The sequence below is a fragment of the Microtus oregoni genome, unplaced genomic scaffold (genome assembly GCF_018167655.1).
Source record: "Microtus oregoni isolate MIOR12 unplaced genomic scaffold, Mior012 000013F_ref0000133, whole genome shotgun sequence".
NCBI lineage: Eukaryota > Metazoa > Chordata > Mammalia > Rodentia > Cricetidae > Microtus > Microtus oregoni.
In genome coordinates, this window is record NW_024543072.1 from 10,285,821 (window position 1) to 10,306,005 (window position 20,185).

The 20,185-nt window shown below is 47.4% G+C and overlaps 1 protein-coding gene across 2 annotated transcripts in view; it reads left to right on the plus strand.

Moving 5' to 3' along the window:
• The first annotated feature begins 8,526 nt into the window (after positions 1-8,526).
• Positions 8,527-20,185, plus strand: part of Vstm4 (V-set and transmembrane domain containing 4) — an 83,120-nt gene continuing 71,461 nt past the window's right edge. For both annotated transcript variants that reach the window (XM_041662741.1, XM_041662742.1), the window contains exons 1-2: positions 8,527-8,644; positions 15,457-15,855. In XM_041662741.1, the coding sequence (XP_041518675.1) occupies positions 8,584-8,644; positions 15,457-15,855 (460 nt within the window). In that variant the 5' untranslated portion in view covers positions 8,527-8,583. The remainder of the gene's footprint in view (positions 8,645-15,456; positions 15,856-20,185) is intronic.

Consider the following 20,185-nt stretch of genomic DNA (forward strand, 5'->3'; position numbering starts at 1 on the left):
ACGTTCAAACGTACAATGTAGAGTGTGAGATTGGGAGACGTAGCAAAAGGAGAAAGAGGGAGGTTGGAAGATTTGTAATCTGGTGCAGGAATCTAGGCCAAGAAAGGTGCTGATTTGGATGGGGCAAGAGGAGTGAGTTCATTCGAAACCTAGTTGGGGAATCAAGTGTGAAGGACTTGGAGATGAAGGAAAAGGCACACCCAGGTGGAGTCTCCAGCTGATAGCAGGAAAGAGACTGCTGGCTGATATGGGAGACTTAAGGTGGAAGATTGGAGTATGTCTGTGAAAACATGTGAACATGTGTGTGACCATGTTGTGAGCACGCACATATGCCTTATGTGACTGTGTCTGTGTGTGAGCATGATCTCCACATGGAAATAGTTCTGCCATAGTGGTCGGTTGGGGCATATGAATTCTCAGTGCTAATGGCAAGTGGTTCCAGTCTAGAGCTTCAACCTTTGAAAGAGATGTTTACATGTGTTTACCCTTGACAGTCTGGAGGCTTTATATTGTTTAAATTGCTCTATTCATATTAAATCGTATGCATTCCCTACACCCCCACAAAATGTAGCTTGCAGCCTCATTTCTTTTTGTGTTGGTGAGTGACCCAAGGCTTCATCAAGGTCACATGGATATGCATGGAGGGGTAAGGTTTCTCTTCCAGCAGCTTGACTCCAAACCTTCCTGTAACCATGACACTGAGACTTTAGCTTGGATGGGGACACAGATGAAGGTGTTCATCCTCACAGACTGTGTTGGCTTTTGATTAAATAGCAGCAGCCGGATAACAGAGAAGAGATGAAGGGGATGTAGGACAAATAAAGGATAGCAGGTGATGTGGACAGAGAGAGGATGAAACGCTGCTGTGCACAGTGACTGGCCCCTGCAGACCCCTTTGCAGAGATCTGGGACCTCCTGAGGCCTCCGTGTAGGATTTGTACCAGAGTGTGTTTGAAAGGGGCCACAAACATTCGAAATGATAAATCACTTCAAACTCTTTATTTCCCCAAACCATAGGGGGAAAATAGGACTCATGTCCCCAAACCTACATAAAGCCAGTGACAAAGGCTGGAAGAATGACACTAAAAATCAAATGATGAATTAATCTCCTACGCACACATGACCATCAAATTTAACAAAGTATAAAAGGTATAATTCACCTTGACTAAGTTCGGGTTATCTCTTGACTCAGGATACTTAAAAATTATTACATCTGGCAATAATTAGTATTGAAAGAACAATCATATTTCTCTCAATAAATATGAAGTGGACACGAAAGGCAGCCTCTTGAGTCCACACCTGTTCCAGGAATGTGCACTTATGTGCCTCCCTTTCTCACGATGTCTTGCTTAAATCTATATTAAACCCTTTCCTACTAAACCCCAGTCTTGCTGCAAAAAATATAAAAGATGATACCATAAGTGGACATAAATGTATATATTTGTGATCAATTGTTTTTCTGATATAGGCATCTAGCAAAAATAATTCAGTGGGGGGAAAGTTAATCTCTCCAGCAATTGAAACCAGACACAGCTGGGTATCTGCAGACAGACATTGGCGTGGAGGGGCTGAAGAGATGGCTTTAGTAGTTAAGAGCACTTGCTGCTCATGTAAAGACCTAGGTTCAATTCTCAGCACTCACATGGCAATTTACAACTTCCGGGAACTCCAGGGGACCTAATGCTACCTTCTGACCTCCGTAGACACCTGAACTCATATGACACATATACATATATTCAGGTACATAATCATGCACATAAAAATAAGTCCTTAAAAATAGTGGAGTTGGATGCCTATCATGTCATACACACATGCACACACTCATACATACACACACACAGGAACCACAGTTGTAAAACCTGAGACTTGAAGACTTGTCTACACAGAAGCTTATATGTGGCTATTCAGAAGCAACATTACTCATGGTATAAAAACATGAAAGCACAGCCTGCATGTCCACCCAATGGCGAACAGATGAACAAATGTAGTGTGTAGGTATACAGTGGGACATGATCTAGCCATAAAGCATGCACTGACCACCTGAATGCACTTCAATGCCCTGTGCAAATGTGAAAGAAGCCAGCATAAAAGGCTTCCTAACGTGCAACCTTGCACACGTTAAATATCCATATAGGTGAATTTACAGAGATGGTAGCATATGAGCAATTGCCAAACAGTCAGCCAAGGGGAGGCAGGTGAGCGACGCTAGCCTCTATGGTGCTACTTCGTAGCATATAAATGCATTTCCAAATTAGCAGTGATGGGTATGAAGCTTTGTAACTCTAACAAGGCACTCAGTGGTAAACTTGAAAAAGTCAAGTTTTATAGAGTATGAATTATATTTTAATAAGAGTTAATAAACACAACCATCATTGTGGGTCAGCAATGGGCCTTAATCCAGTGTAACTGATGACCTTACAAGAAGAGGAGGTGAAGGCATAAACAGAAAGTCCATGTGTGATAGTCGCTCTGCCCCTTCTCAGAAAAAGAAGTGCAGTTATCTCTCTTTATCATGACAAATATCTGAGATAATCCACTTAGGAAACCAAAAGGTTTGTTTTGGATCATAGTGTTGGAGAGTTCAGCTTATCATATTGGTTGGTCCTGTTGGTTTGGGGCCTATGGTGGGGCAGATCACAATGGTGTGGACATGGAGCAGAAGAAACTTGGTTGCTTGGTAGCCGGATAGGAAAGAAGGACAAAGGAGGAGGGGACAAGGTCCCACAACACCACTTAAAAACACACAGCCAGAGTCTAAAGCCTCCCTCTATGTCTGTCTGTCTCTCTCCTCTCCTCTCCTCTCCTCTCCTCTCCTCTCCTCTCCCCTCCCCTCCCCTCCCCTCTCCCCTCCCCTCCCCTCACCTCCCCTCCTCTCTCTCTCTCTCTCTCTCTCTCTCTCTCTCTCTCTTTCTCTCCTCTCTGTATGCAGTATATGTGTCTGTAGGCGTGCATGTGTGCATATTATGAGTATATGCACATGTGTGGTTGGGTGTGGCTGTGGAGGTCAGAGGTTAACCTTAGACGTCTTTCCTCAGGAGTAGCCCATCTTGTTTGCTGGTTTTTGAGACAGGGTCTCTGACTGGGACCTGGGACTTACAGATTCATGGCCCTGAGGATCCTCCTGTTTCCACCTCTCCAGATCTTTGGTCTCAAGTTTACACTACAGTTGCCAGCTTTTCATGTGGATGCTGACCATCAGACTCGTAGCGCAATGATTGCACTGCAATCGCTTTACTGGATATTTCCCCAGCCTTACAGGCTCTACCTCCTAGAAATTCCACCACCATATAGTGCCAACCTTAAGATCAATCCTTCAACACATGGGCCTTGCAGAATCATGGAAGATTTACACCATAGGAGAGGATGGCCATCTATAACCCAGAGCGGGGAGGGCAGGACTCAGAAGAACCCAAAATTGGGAGATCAAGTCCAGAGACTCACATCTTACTTTCAGACTTCTGATCTCTGGGTCTGTGAGACAATGCATTGTCTTCTTTTAAATGTCCTGTGTGTGACTCTCTGTGACAGCCCATGCGACTGAATCTAAGAGGCAGAAGCCAGAGGATGGCAGCAACAGCCAAGGATGAGTAAAGTACCCTTCCTGCTTGGGAATCCTCAGGATAAGCACAAAGCGAGTGCTGTGTAGTAACTGTGGGCGTAGGCACTAGAGATAATGGAAACGTCACGGAACAAGTGGATGAAGTTTGGTTCTGAGTGGCCTCAAGTCTAGAGCAAACAGTGTGTGTCGTCCCCTGTCAGAATGTTTGTAAGAGGGACAGCATGGTGACACTCATGATTCCTCTCTGGGGAGCCTGCTCAAGAGGCCCTCCCAGAGAACATAGACAGACACAGGGATGCGGAGGTTGTCCTGCGCTGAAAGGAAGACAGCGAAGAGATCTGTGTCACATCTAGATCCCAAAGCCCGACAAGCCCATGTTGTGTGAGTGTGTGTGAGCACAAAAGCCCGTGTTCTCCTGTGTTGGTAGGTGTGAGTGTGTGTGCAGGAAAGGCTAAGTGTTGGTACTCTTGGGATTGTGTATACATGTGTGTGACATCCTACTGGCCTTCGCTGACATTAACTTGAGGCTTAGGGCAGAGCACAAACCTATGGAAGGTCCACAGATGGTACATGCTCTCAAGGGCATTTACATTCTCCGAAGGGTTTTCTGGAATCTTCCAAGTGCAAACAAGGCAGTGTGAACTAAGGTACTGTCATCCCCAGGAGAAGAGCACAAGAGGTCTAGGAGAATTGCCCAGGAGCTGGAGAGATGGCTCAGTGGTGAAGAACAATAGCTGCTCTTCCAAAGGATCCAGGTTCAATTCCCAGCACCCACATGGCAGCTCACAACTGTCTGTAAGTCCAGTTCCAGGGGGTTCCGACACCCTCCCCAGAAATACATGCAGGCAAAACACCAATGCTCATGGAATAAAATTTAAAAGAATTGCCCAGAGCAATGTCAAGTGAAGTCGAGCCCTTCGTTTCTTAGGGTCAAGAACCCATTTACTAGAACTGCGCTGCCTCAAATTACTGCTGCGGAAGCCATTTAAGCAGCACAGACATAGAAATCAGAGTTTGTAGTTGCCTTTCAACTGTAAACCAACACGTTTATACATTAAACACACACACACAACTACACTAACGATGAAATTCAAACTAACAGCATTAATTTTATATGATGGCTTGTGAAAGGGTTGGACACGGCAGAGAGCATTCTGGATTCGCGGTGTCTCACCACCATGTTCTGGATAGTGAGGCTGTCACTCCCAGCAGGAAGCTGATGGGCTTCCTGGACACAACTCCATTGGCCATCCTGCCTCTCTTTGACCTCTGCTACTTCTAAAAGCCTTTCGGTCTGGAATTACTCCAAGCTGGGAGTCTCCACTCCTGCAAACAGATAATCATATTTCTGCTTCAACAAGTATGCACCACTGTGTCAAACATGGTAAGATGCTCAGTCTTCTATTTCCAGATTATTAGGAGGCTAAAATGGGAACTTTATGATAGTCATCATAAAGTTTATATATATATATATATATATTTGTATGTATATGTATATTTAAAACCTAAGAGATCCATTGTGTGAAAACATGTCTGAAATTAGAGGGAGGATTGTATACTTAATGACACCTTAAAATAACTGAACTATGAAAATTTGCGTGGCATCTTAGATAACCATAGGGTACTTGTATTCAACTATCAGTCACATAAAAGCAAGAATATCTTGGGGCTGGAGAGATGGCACAGTGGTTAAGAGCACTGGCTGCACCTCCAGAGGTCCTGAGTTCAATTCCCGGCAACCACATGGTGGCTCACAGCCCTCTTCTGGCACAAAGTACATGCAGAACACTCATACATAAATATCTCTTTAAAAGAAGAACTGTTAAAGAGACTATTTTAAATAGTTTGTAAACATTTTGAGTGTGTGTGTGTGTGTGTGTGTGTGTGGTGCGTACTCATAAGTGTATGTGTGTTTTGCATCCATGTTGCACACGTGTACGAAGGTGCACATGCACGTGTGTATATAAGGGAGTGGAGATTCAAGGGTGCTATCCAGTGTCGGCCTCAATTACCCTCTCCATTTGATATTGAAGCAGCCCTTGTGCTGAACCTGAAGTTTACTTGGACTGGGATTGCAGGTGGACTGCCACACCTGCTGGCTTTTACAGGGATTCTAGAGATCAGTATTCTAGCCCTCACGCCTACAAGATAGGCCCAGTACCTTCTGAGCCATCTCTCCAGCGTGTGCGTGCGTGTGTGTGTCTGTCTGTTTGTCTGTCTCTGTGTTTTAATTAAGATGAGATCTGCTGTTGCCCAGGCTATCTTTGAACTCCTAGACTCAAGCAATCCTCCTGCCTCAGCCTTCCAAGTAACCAGGACCATAGGCACATGCCAGCACCATATCTGACCATATCTGATGCTCATTTCTAAATTTTATTTCAAAACAGAACAAAACTTGTAATAGCAGCACAATAAAGTCTTTATGCTCATCCTTGGGCCCTTCTCTCCAACTGTGTCTCTCTACAGATATTTTAGAATATATGTTACAGATACATAATGGTTTTTTTAAAAATCATTTACTTGCTTATTTAAGAATAGTTTGTCAATATCATGTCTGTTAAGGCCAAGCACCAAGTGCCATCATCAGACCTTGTCTTCCAGAACCACATCTAGGAAGTCAATTCACATACTATATAGTTTGTTCTGTCTGTGTACAAATTTTCCAATACTATCAGTAATATCTTTTTGGCAATTTTTTTTCCTGACTGTTGCTTTTTTTTTTGTTTGTTTTCATTTTTGTAGACAGAGTTTCCGTCCTGCCTATCCTGGAACTCACTCTGTAGACCAGGCTGGCCTCAAACTCACAGAGATCTCACAGAGATCTGCTTGCCTCTGGCTCCCGAGTGCTGGATTAAAGGTGTCCGCCACCACACGTAGGCAATTCTTTTCTGATTCATCATACACTGAGTCTTTAACGGCCTCTATTTTGTGTAACTCCTGTATCTTTTTTTTGCTCAGCAAGTGTTTTATTTGTCGAAAGTGTAAGGACTGACTGGTCTGAGGAGCTTAGTGTAGTATCTGAGAACTGATGGTCAGTTGTAAGGCATGCTTAGGTCAGATGGCCTGTCCCATCCCTGCATGTTTTATTCTAATCTCCTCCCTCTAGAGTCTCTGACTCTGGGGCTTCCTTTTTCTGCCTCCTGGGAACCAATGCAGACTGTTGTATCCAGTAAGCCTGCCGAGTCCTTGGCACTAGTGACACTCACTGCTGAGGACATTGTTGTTTAAGTACGAAATGTCCCCAACAGGGAGGTGTCGAAACCTAGATCCCAGCTGGTGGGCCTGTTTTGGCAGATGATGATAATGTTGTGGTCTCTGCACATGAATGCATGGTCACATGCATCTACACACACACACATACATACACACACACACACACACACACACACACACCTATGTACAAAGAAAAGAAATCATGTGATCCACAGAACCCTGGACACGTCTTAGGCCCACTTTGCATCTCAGTTTATTCAACCCTGGGATGGGATGGACTAGATTACTGGCTCATTCATGCAAGTAAAGTAGTTTCTGTGCTGTTTTCTGGAAGCCTTGGAGGGATGTTTGCATTCTCGGACAGTAGGATTCTCTTTGACCCTGAACTCTGCCCCACCCCATGCGTGTGTGTCTGCGCGTGTGTGCGTGCGTGCGTGCGTGTGTGTGTGTGTGTGTGTGTTACTGAGGATCAAACTCAAGGCCCTACATGTGCTTGGCAAGCATCTTATCACTGAGTGTCACCCGTCCCCATCCTTTCAGGGGTTGGGATAAAGAGACAAGATCTTGTTAAGTTGACAAGGCTGAAAATCCTCCAGTCTCAGCTTCCCCTATAGTTGGGCTTGCAGTCACTAGACCTGCTAGTCTTTTACTTCTTGCCCTGGTGCCAACTCAGCAGCTCTGCAACTACCTCCTGGTCAAGGTCGCCTGCACTTCCACAGTCCTGGCTCTGTAGCAGAGGGGCTGTTTCCATCCTGGCTGTCTGAGTGGTCAGTCTAGTCCCTGGGAAGCTCTTCTCCATGGGGTAGCAGGTCCCAAAGGAATTTCCTGTTGGCCTGGCCAGTAAGAATGGAAGGTCCATCCTGGAGTTGTCTGGGCATCAATACCCACTGGCTTCGGGTACCCACTGACAGTACCTCTCTTGCTTTCTCCATGCCTCCCCCAGTCTTCCTCACAGCCTTTCAGTGGAAGGATTTGAGGCTTCTACTTTCTCTTGTTCCACTCCTCTCCAACCCCCCCCCCCCCCCCCCCCCCGCTTCCAGGGACCTACAAGGGCCTAGTGGCTGTTCTTATTTTCTGAAACCCCACAAAGGAGCCCCAAATAACGGGCACAAAGTGATTGCTGATGTTCACCTTGAAGCGTTGGGTGCACACTACTAGTTGGTACAGGATCTTTGCCCTGCAACAGAGATCGGAAGGCCCAGAGGCACGTGGAAGATTAGGCTCCTTCCAGGCTCTCCCCTGCAAAGTTCTTTAACACCTGCCAAGCCAGGCCCAGGGAAGCAGAGCCCTAAATGGCGATTCTTATCCGTAGTTTCAAACTTCTGTGTGAACCCTTTAACTTTCAAAGGATCATCACCCAGCTCCTTCTGCAAGGTCAAGGTAGAAATAGAAAACTTTCTCTCTCAATATCTACAAGCCTCAGTGAGAGTTCCTGGGGAGCAAATGTGTGAGGTTCACGGTCAGGGTATGTGAATGAATTCAGCCTGTAAGTGCCTGGACCCCTCTTAGGAATGACGGTGTTGGAGGGTGGTCAAGAAGACCAAAAGGCCTCAGGAGACCACAGCGTCCTCAGTTCTGTATGCCCTGAATCTCCTGGGTCACCTCAGTTTTCTCAACTGAGACATGGGCGTGGTGAAAGGGGACACCATGGGCTGGCTGAGCCTGTTGATGGAGAGGCCGCTCCCCCAGCCCGGCGCGGACCCAGGGACCCAGCAGCGCTGGCCGGGGCTGTGGCAGGAGGCGGAGGGGCGGGCCGGGCCCGGCGGGCGGAGGCGCTCTCCCGGGTCACAGCGCCGGGCGGCGGCGGGAAGATGCGGCTGCGGCTGCGGCTCATGGCGCTGGCGGCGGCCGTGTTGCTGGGTCCGGCCCCGGGTAAGCGCGGCGTGGCGGGCGGCTGCGCGGGAGGCCGGGGCTCGAGCGAGACGGGAGGCCAGCGGTTGCGCGTTGTCCTGGTGGCGCTCTTCTCCCGGGCGATCTAGGCGGCGCAAGAGCTCCGATCCAGGTCTCCGCGGTTCCCTGGTCCTGTCGGCGTCCCGCGGTGGGGACCCTCTCTCGGGATAGCTCCCGGTCCCTTCTGAGCCGCAGGCCGCGGAGCACAGGGAGAAGCCAGCCGGATCGGAGCCCTAAGTTGGCGGCTTCTGTCTTCCATAACCGTCAGGACCCGTAGCTGTTGCCAGCACCAACTTCCCTTCAACTATCTTTGGAGACGCTCCGAAAATGAGGCCAGGAAACCGGATTGTCCCAGTCGGGTGGGCACTGAGCACTTACATTTGAGTCTTCTGAGATGGTCAGACCTGGTTAGAGAGGGTGTTTGTTCTAGGCTTCATCCAGCGGGGTCCTTTCCCATAAACATACTGCTCTGGGAAGTACCTCTGCTGGCTTGCATGGAGCTTTACGGTTCCCACTTAGGGTCGCCAAAGAACCTTCTCTTCGTTCCCCAGGATCATGTTGGCTAGAATGATAGTCATAGATACATTAGTGGCTCCTCTTTCCCAGGCGACACCAGTGCCTGGGGCTCACTGCCCCATTTAATCACAATGGAATTTCAAAGTAAGAACCTCAAGTGTTTATTGATCTAAGTACTTCACAAATCCCTGGTGCAGTTTACCAGCCTACCAACCTCTGAGGGTTGTGCAGTTTTCCCCTATTTTTAAAATAAAGAACAGAGACACAGACCTGAAAAGCAGAATCCTGGACGAACCCAGGGCCACTCTGTAGAGCCTGCTTTTGTGACCCTCATCCTGGGCCGGCCATTCATTCTTTTAAATGTCTCCTTCAGGTTTTCTCACCTCCATTTGCAAGGGAAAGGCCCCACACATTGGCTTAAGTATAAACCCATACTCCTAGCCTGGGCAGTCTACCACCTTCATGTGGGAGGTAGAATGGTAGTTTGTTGTCATGCCATCCTAATTCACCTTACAGAAAAGAAAACTGTCAGTTCAACAAGTCCCTAAATCTGGGCCGTGGTAGAGAGTGGTGGTTACAATTTGAAGTCAGATCTCCCAGGCTTCAGTTTCATCCTGGCTATATGCTGTGCGAGCTTGAACAAACTGCTCAGCTTCTCTGGGCCTGTCTTGGAGGTAAAATGAGAATTAGCAGTCACTGCAGATAAATCAAGAAAATACTTCTAATTGCATTAGAACCGTGTTGGGCCTGAAGTTCACTTGAGCAGATGTTCACCTCTGTATTCTTACGTGGCATTTTTGGCTCACAGTGAGCGCCATGTGGGTTAGGTCTAGAGACACCTCTGCTGAGTGCAACCCCAATGCCGCAAACCACTCAAGCAAGGCAGTGGACTTCTTCAAAGATGTGCTGTCCGGAATCAGACACCACTTTGCTGTCGCTTAGAAATTCCTGGCTCCTGGAAATGAGTGGAGCATTATCTTTAGGCAGAGAGGAAGACAGGCCCCACTCACATGGTGCTATGCCCACCTTCCTGGTCTGCTCAGAGCTGTGGCCGCTTCTGTAACCCGGGTGAAGCCTTTGGTTCCTGCACCAGAGGGCTGCTGCTGCTTCAGTGCCATCTGGAGCTCCATGGATTTCCTCCCAGAGAGCTGTGTTCATCCCGCTCATGTCCTCCTCATCATCACTTAAGCCCTGGCAATGCTTGAGCATGCATGGGAGCCTATTTACGGCGGGCTGTTGTTCTCCAGTTGTTCCTATCCTGGTCAGTCCTAGATATTTGTGTGATTGTCATACCCAAGGTTCCACAGTCTTCCTTTATGCTGTCTATCCAGCGTTTTTTGGGTCTTCCTCTTTGCCTTATCCCATGAAGTCTTCCAAGTAGTGCTATCTTCGGGCATCTGCTGTCCTTCAGTCTCATAACATGGCCGAAGTATCTCAAGCGCCATTGCCGTATCCTGTAGTTTACTTCCTTCTGTAGATGGAGATGTTTCTTAATGTCATTGTTGTGTGTGTTCAGTTTAGTTCTCATGGCCTCACCAAAACACCAAGCAGTGGTTAGACTCGGGAGACCGAGGTTCATGCAGTAACACAAACTACAGTGTAACTTATGGGATCCCACACAAAACAAAAATTTAGGGGCTGTTCTTCAAACATATTAAACTTCTAAGCAATGACCAGTAAAGGCTAAAGGCAGTGGGCAGCTCAGCTCTTGCATGCATGGAGCCTTCCTTGCTCCAGGGCAGTGTGGGGTCACTTTCCATGCCCCCAGGTGACACGCAGACTTACAGCTCACCACAGTGCTTCACTTGCTCTTGCCATGAAAACTGTCACTTTCCCACCATCCCTTCTTCTTCCTCCTCCTCCTCCTCTTCCTCCTCCTCCTCTTCCTCCTCCTCCTCTTCCTCCTCCTCCTCCTTCTTCCGGTCTTTTTGAAACAGGGCTTCTCTGTGTAGCTTTATAACCTGTCCTGCAACTAGTTCTTGTAGACCAGGCTGGCCTTGAACTCACAGAGATCCCCCTGCCTCTGCCTCCCAAGTGCTGGGATTAAAGCCGTATGCCACCACCGCCCAGCCCTCATTTTTAACAGAGGCAGGTTTTGAGCCAGGACACCAAAGGACACAACCCAGGCTCTTTACCCATCATTTCTTTGCTCACTGCTTCTTCTCTGACAACTGTAAAGGCCTGGGACTTTGTGACTTCCAGTGCCCAGCCCTTAAGGGATGCCTGGGGCTTTCTAGTGTCAGAACACATGCATATCGAAGGAATGGAATCATGGCTGCAGGAATCTTGTCCTTCTGTTTGGATCAGTGTCACCCTTTTCTGTATGCCATCCATTGTGGCTTTTCTCTTGTATGAACTGGCCTTTGATTGGGGTAAAGAGTCCCTACCAGAGGACTATGAGCAGGAAGGGGCATCAGTCTAGGCAACAGTGGGGCATAGGTCACAAAAGGATAGCCATCTTTCCAATTCTAGCCTCCATCCAGTTCTTCCTGCCTTGGGAACTCTGCACAGTAAGACCCTCTCTCTTGGAGGTCATTCCTGGCTGTTGAGTTCTGCTTCACTGATTCCAAGATAGACTTCCGCTCATAGCCATATTCTTAGTTTTCTTTAACCCCAAGGCCAGGATCAGCGTAGTTCCGAGATTTTCTTAAACCCTGCATGTTTCCTCCATATCCAGTGACACTGTAATTGCATCCCCCATCCTTTGTCCTGATGAGACGTTGTCTCACCCACTAGCCTATTAGCTCATAAGGTCAACTGAGGCTGTGGAGACAAGGGAGCGGCAGAGACTCTGAGTGAGCAGGATTAGTGCGGAGGGAGCTTACCTTAGTTCTTGGCAGGCAGCAAACATTGCCTTCTGCTTCAGGCTATTGTGGCAGTTTTTTAGGTCAGGGAGTGAGGGTTATCCCTGTCTAACTGCTACATTGTGTCAGCTGGAGGAGGAGGGGTGAGTGACACCTACCCTGTGGGGGTCCCTTGTGCTGGGCCAGCAGTTCCTCAGGATACCTTTTCAGCACCCAGGTTGTACATGTTCTGCCATTCAGTCTGTCTGACCTGTGTGTCATCCCCCATTCCCCATCATTCTTCCTATTGCTCCCCCTCTTTCTGCTGAACCACAGGGGACACAGTGACCATGGTGGGACAGGAACTGTTCAAGCTTCTCTCCCTACATATTGAAAGAAGCTCCTTGACTTAAGAAGTCTCTACTTGCCTAGTCTCAGCCTTTCCTGGCTGGGCCTGTGCTCCCATGATCTGCACATAAGCTGAGCTTCCACGTGTACGAGTTAGGCATAAGGAACCTCCAGCTGCAGTGCTAAGGGCTGCTTGCTCGCGGCACCTGGCTTTGACAGAGGACCCCATTTCTGAAAGCCTGTGACTTTCTGACAGAGCCTGAGGCGCTTGGCCATGTCAGGTTCGATGTCTCCAAACCTTTCTGAGCCAGTGCATCCTTGCTCAGGGTCGGTGGCAGGTGAAAGGTTAGGGTGAGCCTTCATCAATGGGAATGTATGCAGTTGCCCCTGTGTGTTCTGTCTTCTTCTCCACGTGTCTATTCTTACATGACCACAGTCTGAGTGGTTCCCATTGTCTCCGGGCACACCCTCAGGATCTCATTTGACTTAGTCTCTACCTCCGAATACACCCACATTTGGTACTAGAAGTTAGTATTTGGATGTATGAATAGAACTAGGGTTCTTCACAATTCAGCCCATGATGAATGCTTTTGCCCTCCCATGGGGGACAGCTATGTTAGGACCATCTGTAAGAGAACATGAGGTAAACGGAAGACAAAAGGGCATGCTAAGAGAAAAGGGTGCCCTCTGAGGAGGTCAACACAGTCCCTTTGCTGCCAGAGAGGAAAGGGTGCCCTCTGAACTCAGGCCCTTTGCTGCTTCCAGAAGCTGGGGATAGGACATTGAGCTCCCGAGCCATAGGAGGACAGGAGGGGGAGGGGTTACGAGTTTGCCTCCAGGATGGAATCTGGCCTCCCATGGGGACTGGAACACTTGGCACATTCTCTTGGTTTCAGTCACTGTAAATAATCCCCTCTTCATGTAGAGCTAACGGGGAGCCTGGAGCATAGGGTTCAGTCTGCTTTCATCCCACCCATGTTGTTTCCATTTCCTCTCTTCCCAGCCCCTCTGGCTCCAGTGGGGAGCCTTAGGGGGTGGGCCGGGCTGGCCTTGGATTCTGGAAGCCAGCTGCTGCAGTTTGGTGCTCTCGCTTCTGTCCAGTTTTGGGGGCGGGGGGGCTAGTGGAATAGGGGTCAGCCAGGGGTCTGAGAAGCCTCCTTATTCACCAGGGAACTCCCACACGAGGCTATCTGCACTTCATATGCACCTCAGACATCAAGAGGAAGTGTTGTTCATACGGCCAGGTGCCAGCCAGGTGGGCAAGATGCACGGAAGGTGTAGGCCGCCGCTCTGGTTCACTGTGGTTGGCCTCTGACAGCAAGGGCACTGTCCCTGGGGAAGGCAGGGAGCAGCCCATAGGACACTCCCAGATAGCCAAGAGCTTCTACTTAACTGAATAAAGTGTAGAGTGCCCCTTGCCATGTGAAGTGACGCTCAAGGTCCCTAAGCCTCAGGTGGGCCTTCTCAGATACCTGTTGATGTGCGTTTCCCAATTATCCTGGCCTGGCTCTGAACCTCACTGCTGGAAAGAAGGATTGGAGACCTCGTACAAGTGCATAGCACCCAGCAGCCCCAACCAAAGGCTGTCGTGGTGTGGAGTGCTGAATAATGCACCCCAATATGTAACATCCTAACCCCCCTGGTGAATGTTACCTTGTATGACAAAAGGAACCAGTAGATACAACTAAGTTAATGTTCTTACATTTTTCTGGAGAGTCCTGAGTTTAGCACCTGGTCAAAGGATGGAAGATTGATCCTCAAAACATCTTTCCGAATGTTGTATAAAATAATCAAGAACATGGCTACTGTGGGTTGGTTGAATGTGGTGTTTCCCCTTAGAAACTCGGTTTGGAATTTGATCTCCATTGTGAGATCCAAGAGATGAGGCTTGTAGGAAGTGGTTAGGACTCTGTCCTCATGAATGGATGGATTCGTTCATTCAACATTTGGCTAGGTCTCTTAAGCACCCATTGTCATGACCTGTGATATCCTGTGCTAAGTTGGGGATTCTTCTAGCAAGAAGGTCACCTCCTATCCAGTCTATGGTAAGATCTCTTAAGCACCTATGTCTTGACGTGTGATTTCCTGTGCTACCCTGGCACCCTGCAGAAAGCTGTACTTTAGAATGGTTCTGAGGAGAGCTGCACGTGAGAAGGTACTTCCCATGAGTTTCAGGGTGGTATGGCTGTATTGCATCACCCATGGTGAATGACAAATCTTTTCCGAATACAAAGGTGGTTTATGAAAAAGGTACCAGTGTTCAGCTTCTTTAGGTTCAGGTAGTCTGGATACCCTGGTAGGTATTGGGGTATCCAACTGGAGGTCAGTCAACTCAAGAGTAGAACTGTAGTTCAATTCAACCCACAGTTGATTTGAAAAAAATCAAAGGGCAGGTTGTAGGGAACAGGACCTGGAACTCTGAAACATCTTTGGGGTTATCGGGAGAACCCCATACCCCTCTGGTTCCAAGGACTACTTCATGTTTTATTTTAGCTTGTATGTTTCTGTTTTGAGACCATAGATCCTGAGTCCAAAGAGGCCACCGAGAATCCCGAGTTTCTCCAATTCATTAGCATGGTATAGCCCTCTGCTTGACCATTATTGCCTAGAGATGGACACACTGAGACTAAGAAAGTGAGTAGGGAGAGAGACAGGCAGTCTCCTGGTTGGACAAGCCGTAAAAGGCTGCAGATCTGGCCTGCCTTAAACAACTGTGACTTGCAGCCCTGCCAACATTGATTTAAACATGCCTTGGGGAGGTTAGTGGAGAAGTTGGGGTGTGAGCTAAGTTTTCAAGAGATTCTCCAAGTCCATAGTCATGTATGTAATCTGAATGTTAGGGGCAGATTAAAACATCTTTTTGAGAACATGTCTCTTTGGATGGCCAGTGTTTGACAAATCACATGAATGAAACCAGCATAGAGAAGAAGGTGGGTGTCCATGAGGCCCAAAGGATTGCCGACCTTTTGGTCGTAGTGAGACTGGGGAATGAGTGTAGGAGTCCTGAGCCCTTTGCCTCTGACCTGACAGAGCACCTAGATGCCAGCAGCATGCAGCATATCCCTTGTTCCTGGCAGTGGCCCAGCTGCATGAAGTCAGGCTGCGGCCTTCATTCCTTTTCATCCATGTACTCTTCTTCATTTGCAGAACTCTGTGGTGCTCTCAATGTCACCGTGTCCCCAGGACCCGTGGTTGACTACTTGGAAGGGGAAAATGCCACTCTCCTCTGCCACGTCTCCCAGAAGAGACGGAAGGACAGTTTGCTGGCTGTTCGCTGGTTCTTTGCCCCTGATGGCTCCCAGGAGGCCTTGATGGTGAAGATGACCAAGCTGCGGGTGATTCAGTACTATGGGAACTTCAGCCGTACTGCCAACCAACAGAGGCTGCGCCTGCTCGAGGAGCGTCGGGGCGTACTCTACAGGCTGTCTGTCCTGACCCTCCGGCCGGCAGATCAAGGACAGTATGTCTGCAAAGTCCAAGAGATCAGCAAGCACAGGAACAAGTGGACAGCCTGGTCCAACGGCTCCTCGGCAACAGAAATGAGAGGTAAGAGTGGCACCAGAGTCCCTGAGGAGGTGCAGAGTGTGGGAGGTCGGCGGTCCCTGCTTCTGTCATGATGTAAATGTTGGTTGGCTCACCGGCTCTGTGAGCAGAGTACAAGTCTCGCAGCCTCTGTGGGCCACAGGTCTGTGAGTCAAGCCATGCAGATGAGGATGGACCTTGGACACTGTGGCTGATGCGCAGTGTAGATGTGGAAGTAAGGTCAGAGGAGCGAGTGACTACCCCCGTGCACATCCTGCCTGAAATATTGGGCTATGTGTGCTGTCAGATAAAGAAAGCTGGACCCCACTTACAGCGGTCAGTATCTGTTAGAGGTCAGCCTGAACTCTGCTTGCTTGGACTTCTGAGATTTTTGTGGTTCTGGGAGAGAATGAGGAAGATGAGGGGAGGTGACTGCTTAGGACATCGTACACTGAGTCGGTTATGGGGAGCAATGGTCTTTGTTGCTTTTCTTGGTGGAGTGACCGAATACCAGACAGAAATCATTTAAGGGAGGAAAGATTTATTATGGTTTATTGTTTCAGTGTTCAGGATGCAGCCGCTTGACCCCATGCAGCGGGCCAGATCGTCATGCAGTAGGGGCATGGGTGGTGGAGGGCAGCTGTTCACAGGACAGTGAACACAAAGCCAAGGGCGTGATAGAGTGGGGCTGGGCATGGTAGTCTGGAGGGACCCACCTCCAGGGACCCACTTTCTCCAGCACGGTGTCTACTAGGTCCTCAGTTAGTACCTGCAGCAGCTGGGGACCAAGCTTGCAACACTTGATCCTATGAAGACATTTCAGATTCAAAGGATAATGATATTGGAAAGTAAGTGGGGTCTTTGGTCCATGTGGAAGTGTCTAAGCATATAAGAAGTTTCCAGAAGCAGTATCCTTCCTTCCCACAGAGGCTGGAAGATGAGGTATTTTTAGATATGATCAGGTAGGTCTGGTCTTTGGATACCTTGAGTTTTCTCAGGTGGGCACTGTTTGCCAAGTGTGTCATCACAGACACGGTGGCCTTGAAGTAACCTTGTCTGTTCAACTGTCCCCAAGCCAAGGCTGAGCCTAATTGGGAAATATCGCAAGGAACTAGACTAGACTTTAATTAGGAAAGAAACCTTTGTGGATGCCCAGCCCATTGTTCAGGGCTATGTCTCTGTGACCGCCTTTACTAGGGCAACCTGGTACCCTAAAACAGGTGCATGATGGGAGGGCCTGCTATAAACTTCTAGCCCTGTAAATGGAGCAGCTGCATGCTTCTGATCTGCGGCCAGGCTTGGCTCAGCTAGCTGTGAAGTTTGAAAGTCAGGAAGGGTAAAGGCCCCAGGCTGGCCCTCCCTTCTACAGGCAGATAGGGAGTGAGTTTGCATTTTCCAAATATCTTGGCTACCAAACACCACGTGGGAAGGCTGTCATTTTTATCTCCAGTATTCAGTGTTCTAATCACGAAGACACCTCTGGCAATTTCAATGCCTTTCTGTAGTGCACTCAAATTGTATCTTTGATAGCGTCAAACTTGGATTAAATTCCACTCAGGATCAAGAGATTCACAGAGAAAAGCTGATTGTTTAAAATATGAGAGAGAGGCTAATCTTATCAAACACAATATATAATATTAAAGCCTTTAAGCTACATTGTTTGGGTGAGCATTTCGAAAGGGGACTTTTTCTTTCATTTGTGGAAGGTGTTTTTTGCAGCCCTGTGTAATAAGGGACATGTTAAAGGAAGCTAATCGGTGTGGGAGGTCTTTGAAGCAGCCACTTGTCTTTGGGCCTGGTGTTATGGTTTGTGGTATGATGTATTTGCAAAAATGGCTTTCCCTCCTTAAGCAAATTAATTCAAGAAAACAAATGGCTGCTAATATAAATATGTTTTTTGGCAAAAAAAAAAACTAGAGCAAAGAACTTCGGTGGCTGAGGACGCAAGCCACAAAGATGGTGTCTAGGCGCTACAACATGAGATTATGAGTGTGTGCGTGTGCCTGTGCATGTGTGCGTGTGTGTGTTCAATGTGCACGTCCACGTGTCCAATATATCCTGGAGTCATGTGCTAAACCTCTTGGCAGTGGCAAATACTACCAATTATCCTATGTAAAAAGTCCTCCTGCCTTTAAGTAAGCAATCATCCAGTTTATTACTTCATGTGAACCGGCTTTAAGTGAATGAAGCCAGACTCCTTCCATAATGTTTATTTGAAAACTTGTTCCAAAACTCCAAGGTAGTTTGCAAGACTTCCCCAGAAAAAAGGATCTTTTCCCTTCCTCTCCCCACTCTTCTTCCCCCTCCTCCCATCTTTGATCCTCCCATTTCTCCTCCTTGGCTCCCTTTCCCTTTGCTCATTTTCTTTTATACTTTTTCTCTTTTTCTTTTTTAAATGGAGTGACATTCCATTGTGTGTAGGTCCCACATTTTCACTACCCATTGTCAGTTTGTGGACATATGGGTGGATTCTCTCACCAGCTACTGTGACTAGGGCGGTAATGAAGATGGCTGAACAGTGTCTTCCCAGGAGCATAGAAAGACCTTTAGGTATATGCCTAACGGAGCGGTAGAGCCAGGTCATATGGTAGATCTATTTTTGCTTTTTTTGGGAAACTTCCATACTGATTTCCAAAGAGACTTTGCTCTTTTAGACATCCACCAACACCATGTAAGCATCCCCCTCCCCCATGTCCAAGGGGCTAGTTTTCATTATTTGTGCTCCCAGGGCCATTCTGAGTGGCTGCAATGGAGCCTTTGATGTGGTTTTAATCTGTTTTCTTGATGGTTAAGGATCTTGAACGTGTGAAAGTGTTTACTGGCCATTGTGTTCCCCCTCTGAGAACTTTCTATTCAGTTCCATAGTCCACTTTTCAGTCATGTTGTTTTCTTGGTGTTTAATTCTTTGAGTTCTTGGTATGGTTCAGACACAAATCTTCTGTATAGCTACAAAGATTTTCTTCCATTCTGTGGGTTGTCTGTTCACTTAGTTGTTGAGAGCACCAGCCCCAAAATAATGACATGGGAACTTATTATTAATTATGAATGCTCAGCCTTAGCTTAGGCTTGTTTTTAACTAGTTCTTATGACAAATTAATCCATATTTTTAAATCTACATGCTGGCACATGGTCATTACCTCATCTCCATATTGCCCATCCTGCTTCCTCCGTGTCTGACTGGCAACTCCCAGCAAGCCTAGATTCCTTCTCCTCTTCTTTTCTCTCCCTGGAAACCGGAAATTGTGCCTACTCTTTCCTGCCTAGCCATTGGTCGTTCAGCCTTTCATTACACCAATCACAGCAACAAATCTTCACACAGTGTACTAATATTCCGCAACATAGTTGACTCTTTATTTTGTTGGGCAGAAGCTTTTTAGTTTCCAAAGGTCCTATTTGTTAAAGGTTGGTCTTCATTCCTGTACAGCCAGAGTCCTATTCACAAGATTCTTATCTATGCATGTTCCCTACTTGTTTCTCTAACCAGTTTGGGCTATCAGGTCTTATATTGAAGTTCTTTTTTTTTTTAATTAATTTATTTATTTAAGGATTTCTGCCTCCTCCCCGCCACCGCCTCCCATTTCCCTCCCCCTCCCCCGATCAAGTCCCCATCCCTCATCAGCTCGAAGAGCAATCAGGGTTCCCTGACCTGTGGGAAGCCCAAGGACCGCCCACCTCGCCCCACTACAATATATTGAAGTTCTTTATCCATTTGGAGATGAGTTTAGTGTAGGGTGGTAAAGATGTAGTTTTATTTTTTCTGTATGTTGCAGTCATGGTTTTTCAACACTATTTTTGAAGGTTCTGTCTTTTCCCCAGTGTATTTTTTGGTGTTTCTGCCAAAGATCAGGTAGCTGTCATCACGTAGAGTGTATCAGGCTCTTCTAATCTTTTCCAATGATCTACATGTCTGTTGTGTGTCAGTACCAGGCTGTGTTTGTTGCTATGGCTCTGTAGTGTGATTTGAAATCAGGCATGGTGACACCTCCTTTTGTTCAGCATTGCTTTGACTTGATCTTCTTTTGTGTTTCTACACACATTTTGAGATTGTTTTTCTTATGTCTGTGAAGAAAGGACCTGGTATTTTGATTGAGATTGCAATGTATCTAATCTTTTGACTGCTTTGGTACTGTTTTAGTTCCTGTTCTATGGCTGTGAAGAGGCACCATGAACAAGAAAATTCTTATTAAAGAAAGCATTTAACTCAGGGATGGCTTATAGTTTCAGAGGGTTAGTACATGATCATCATGGCAGGACAGACAGACGTGGCACTGGAGCAGTCTTATAGCTGAGTTTTATAGCCTGATATGCAGGCAGTAGGCAGAGAGAGAGAGAGAGAGAGAGAGAGAGAGAGAGA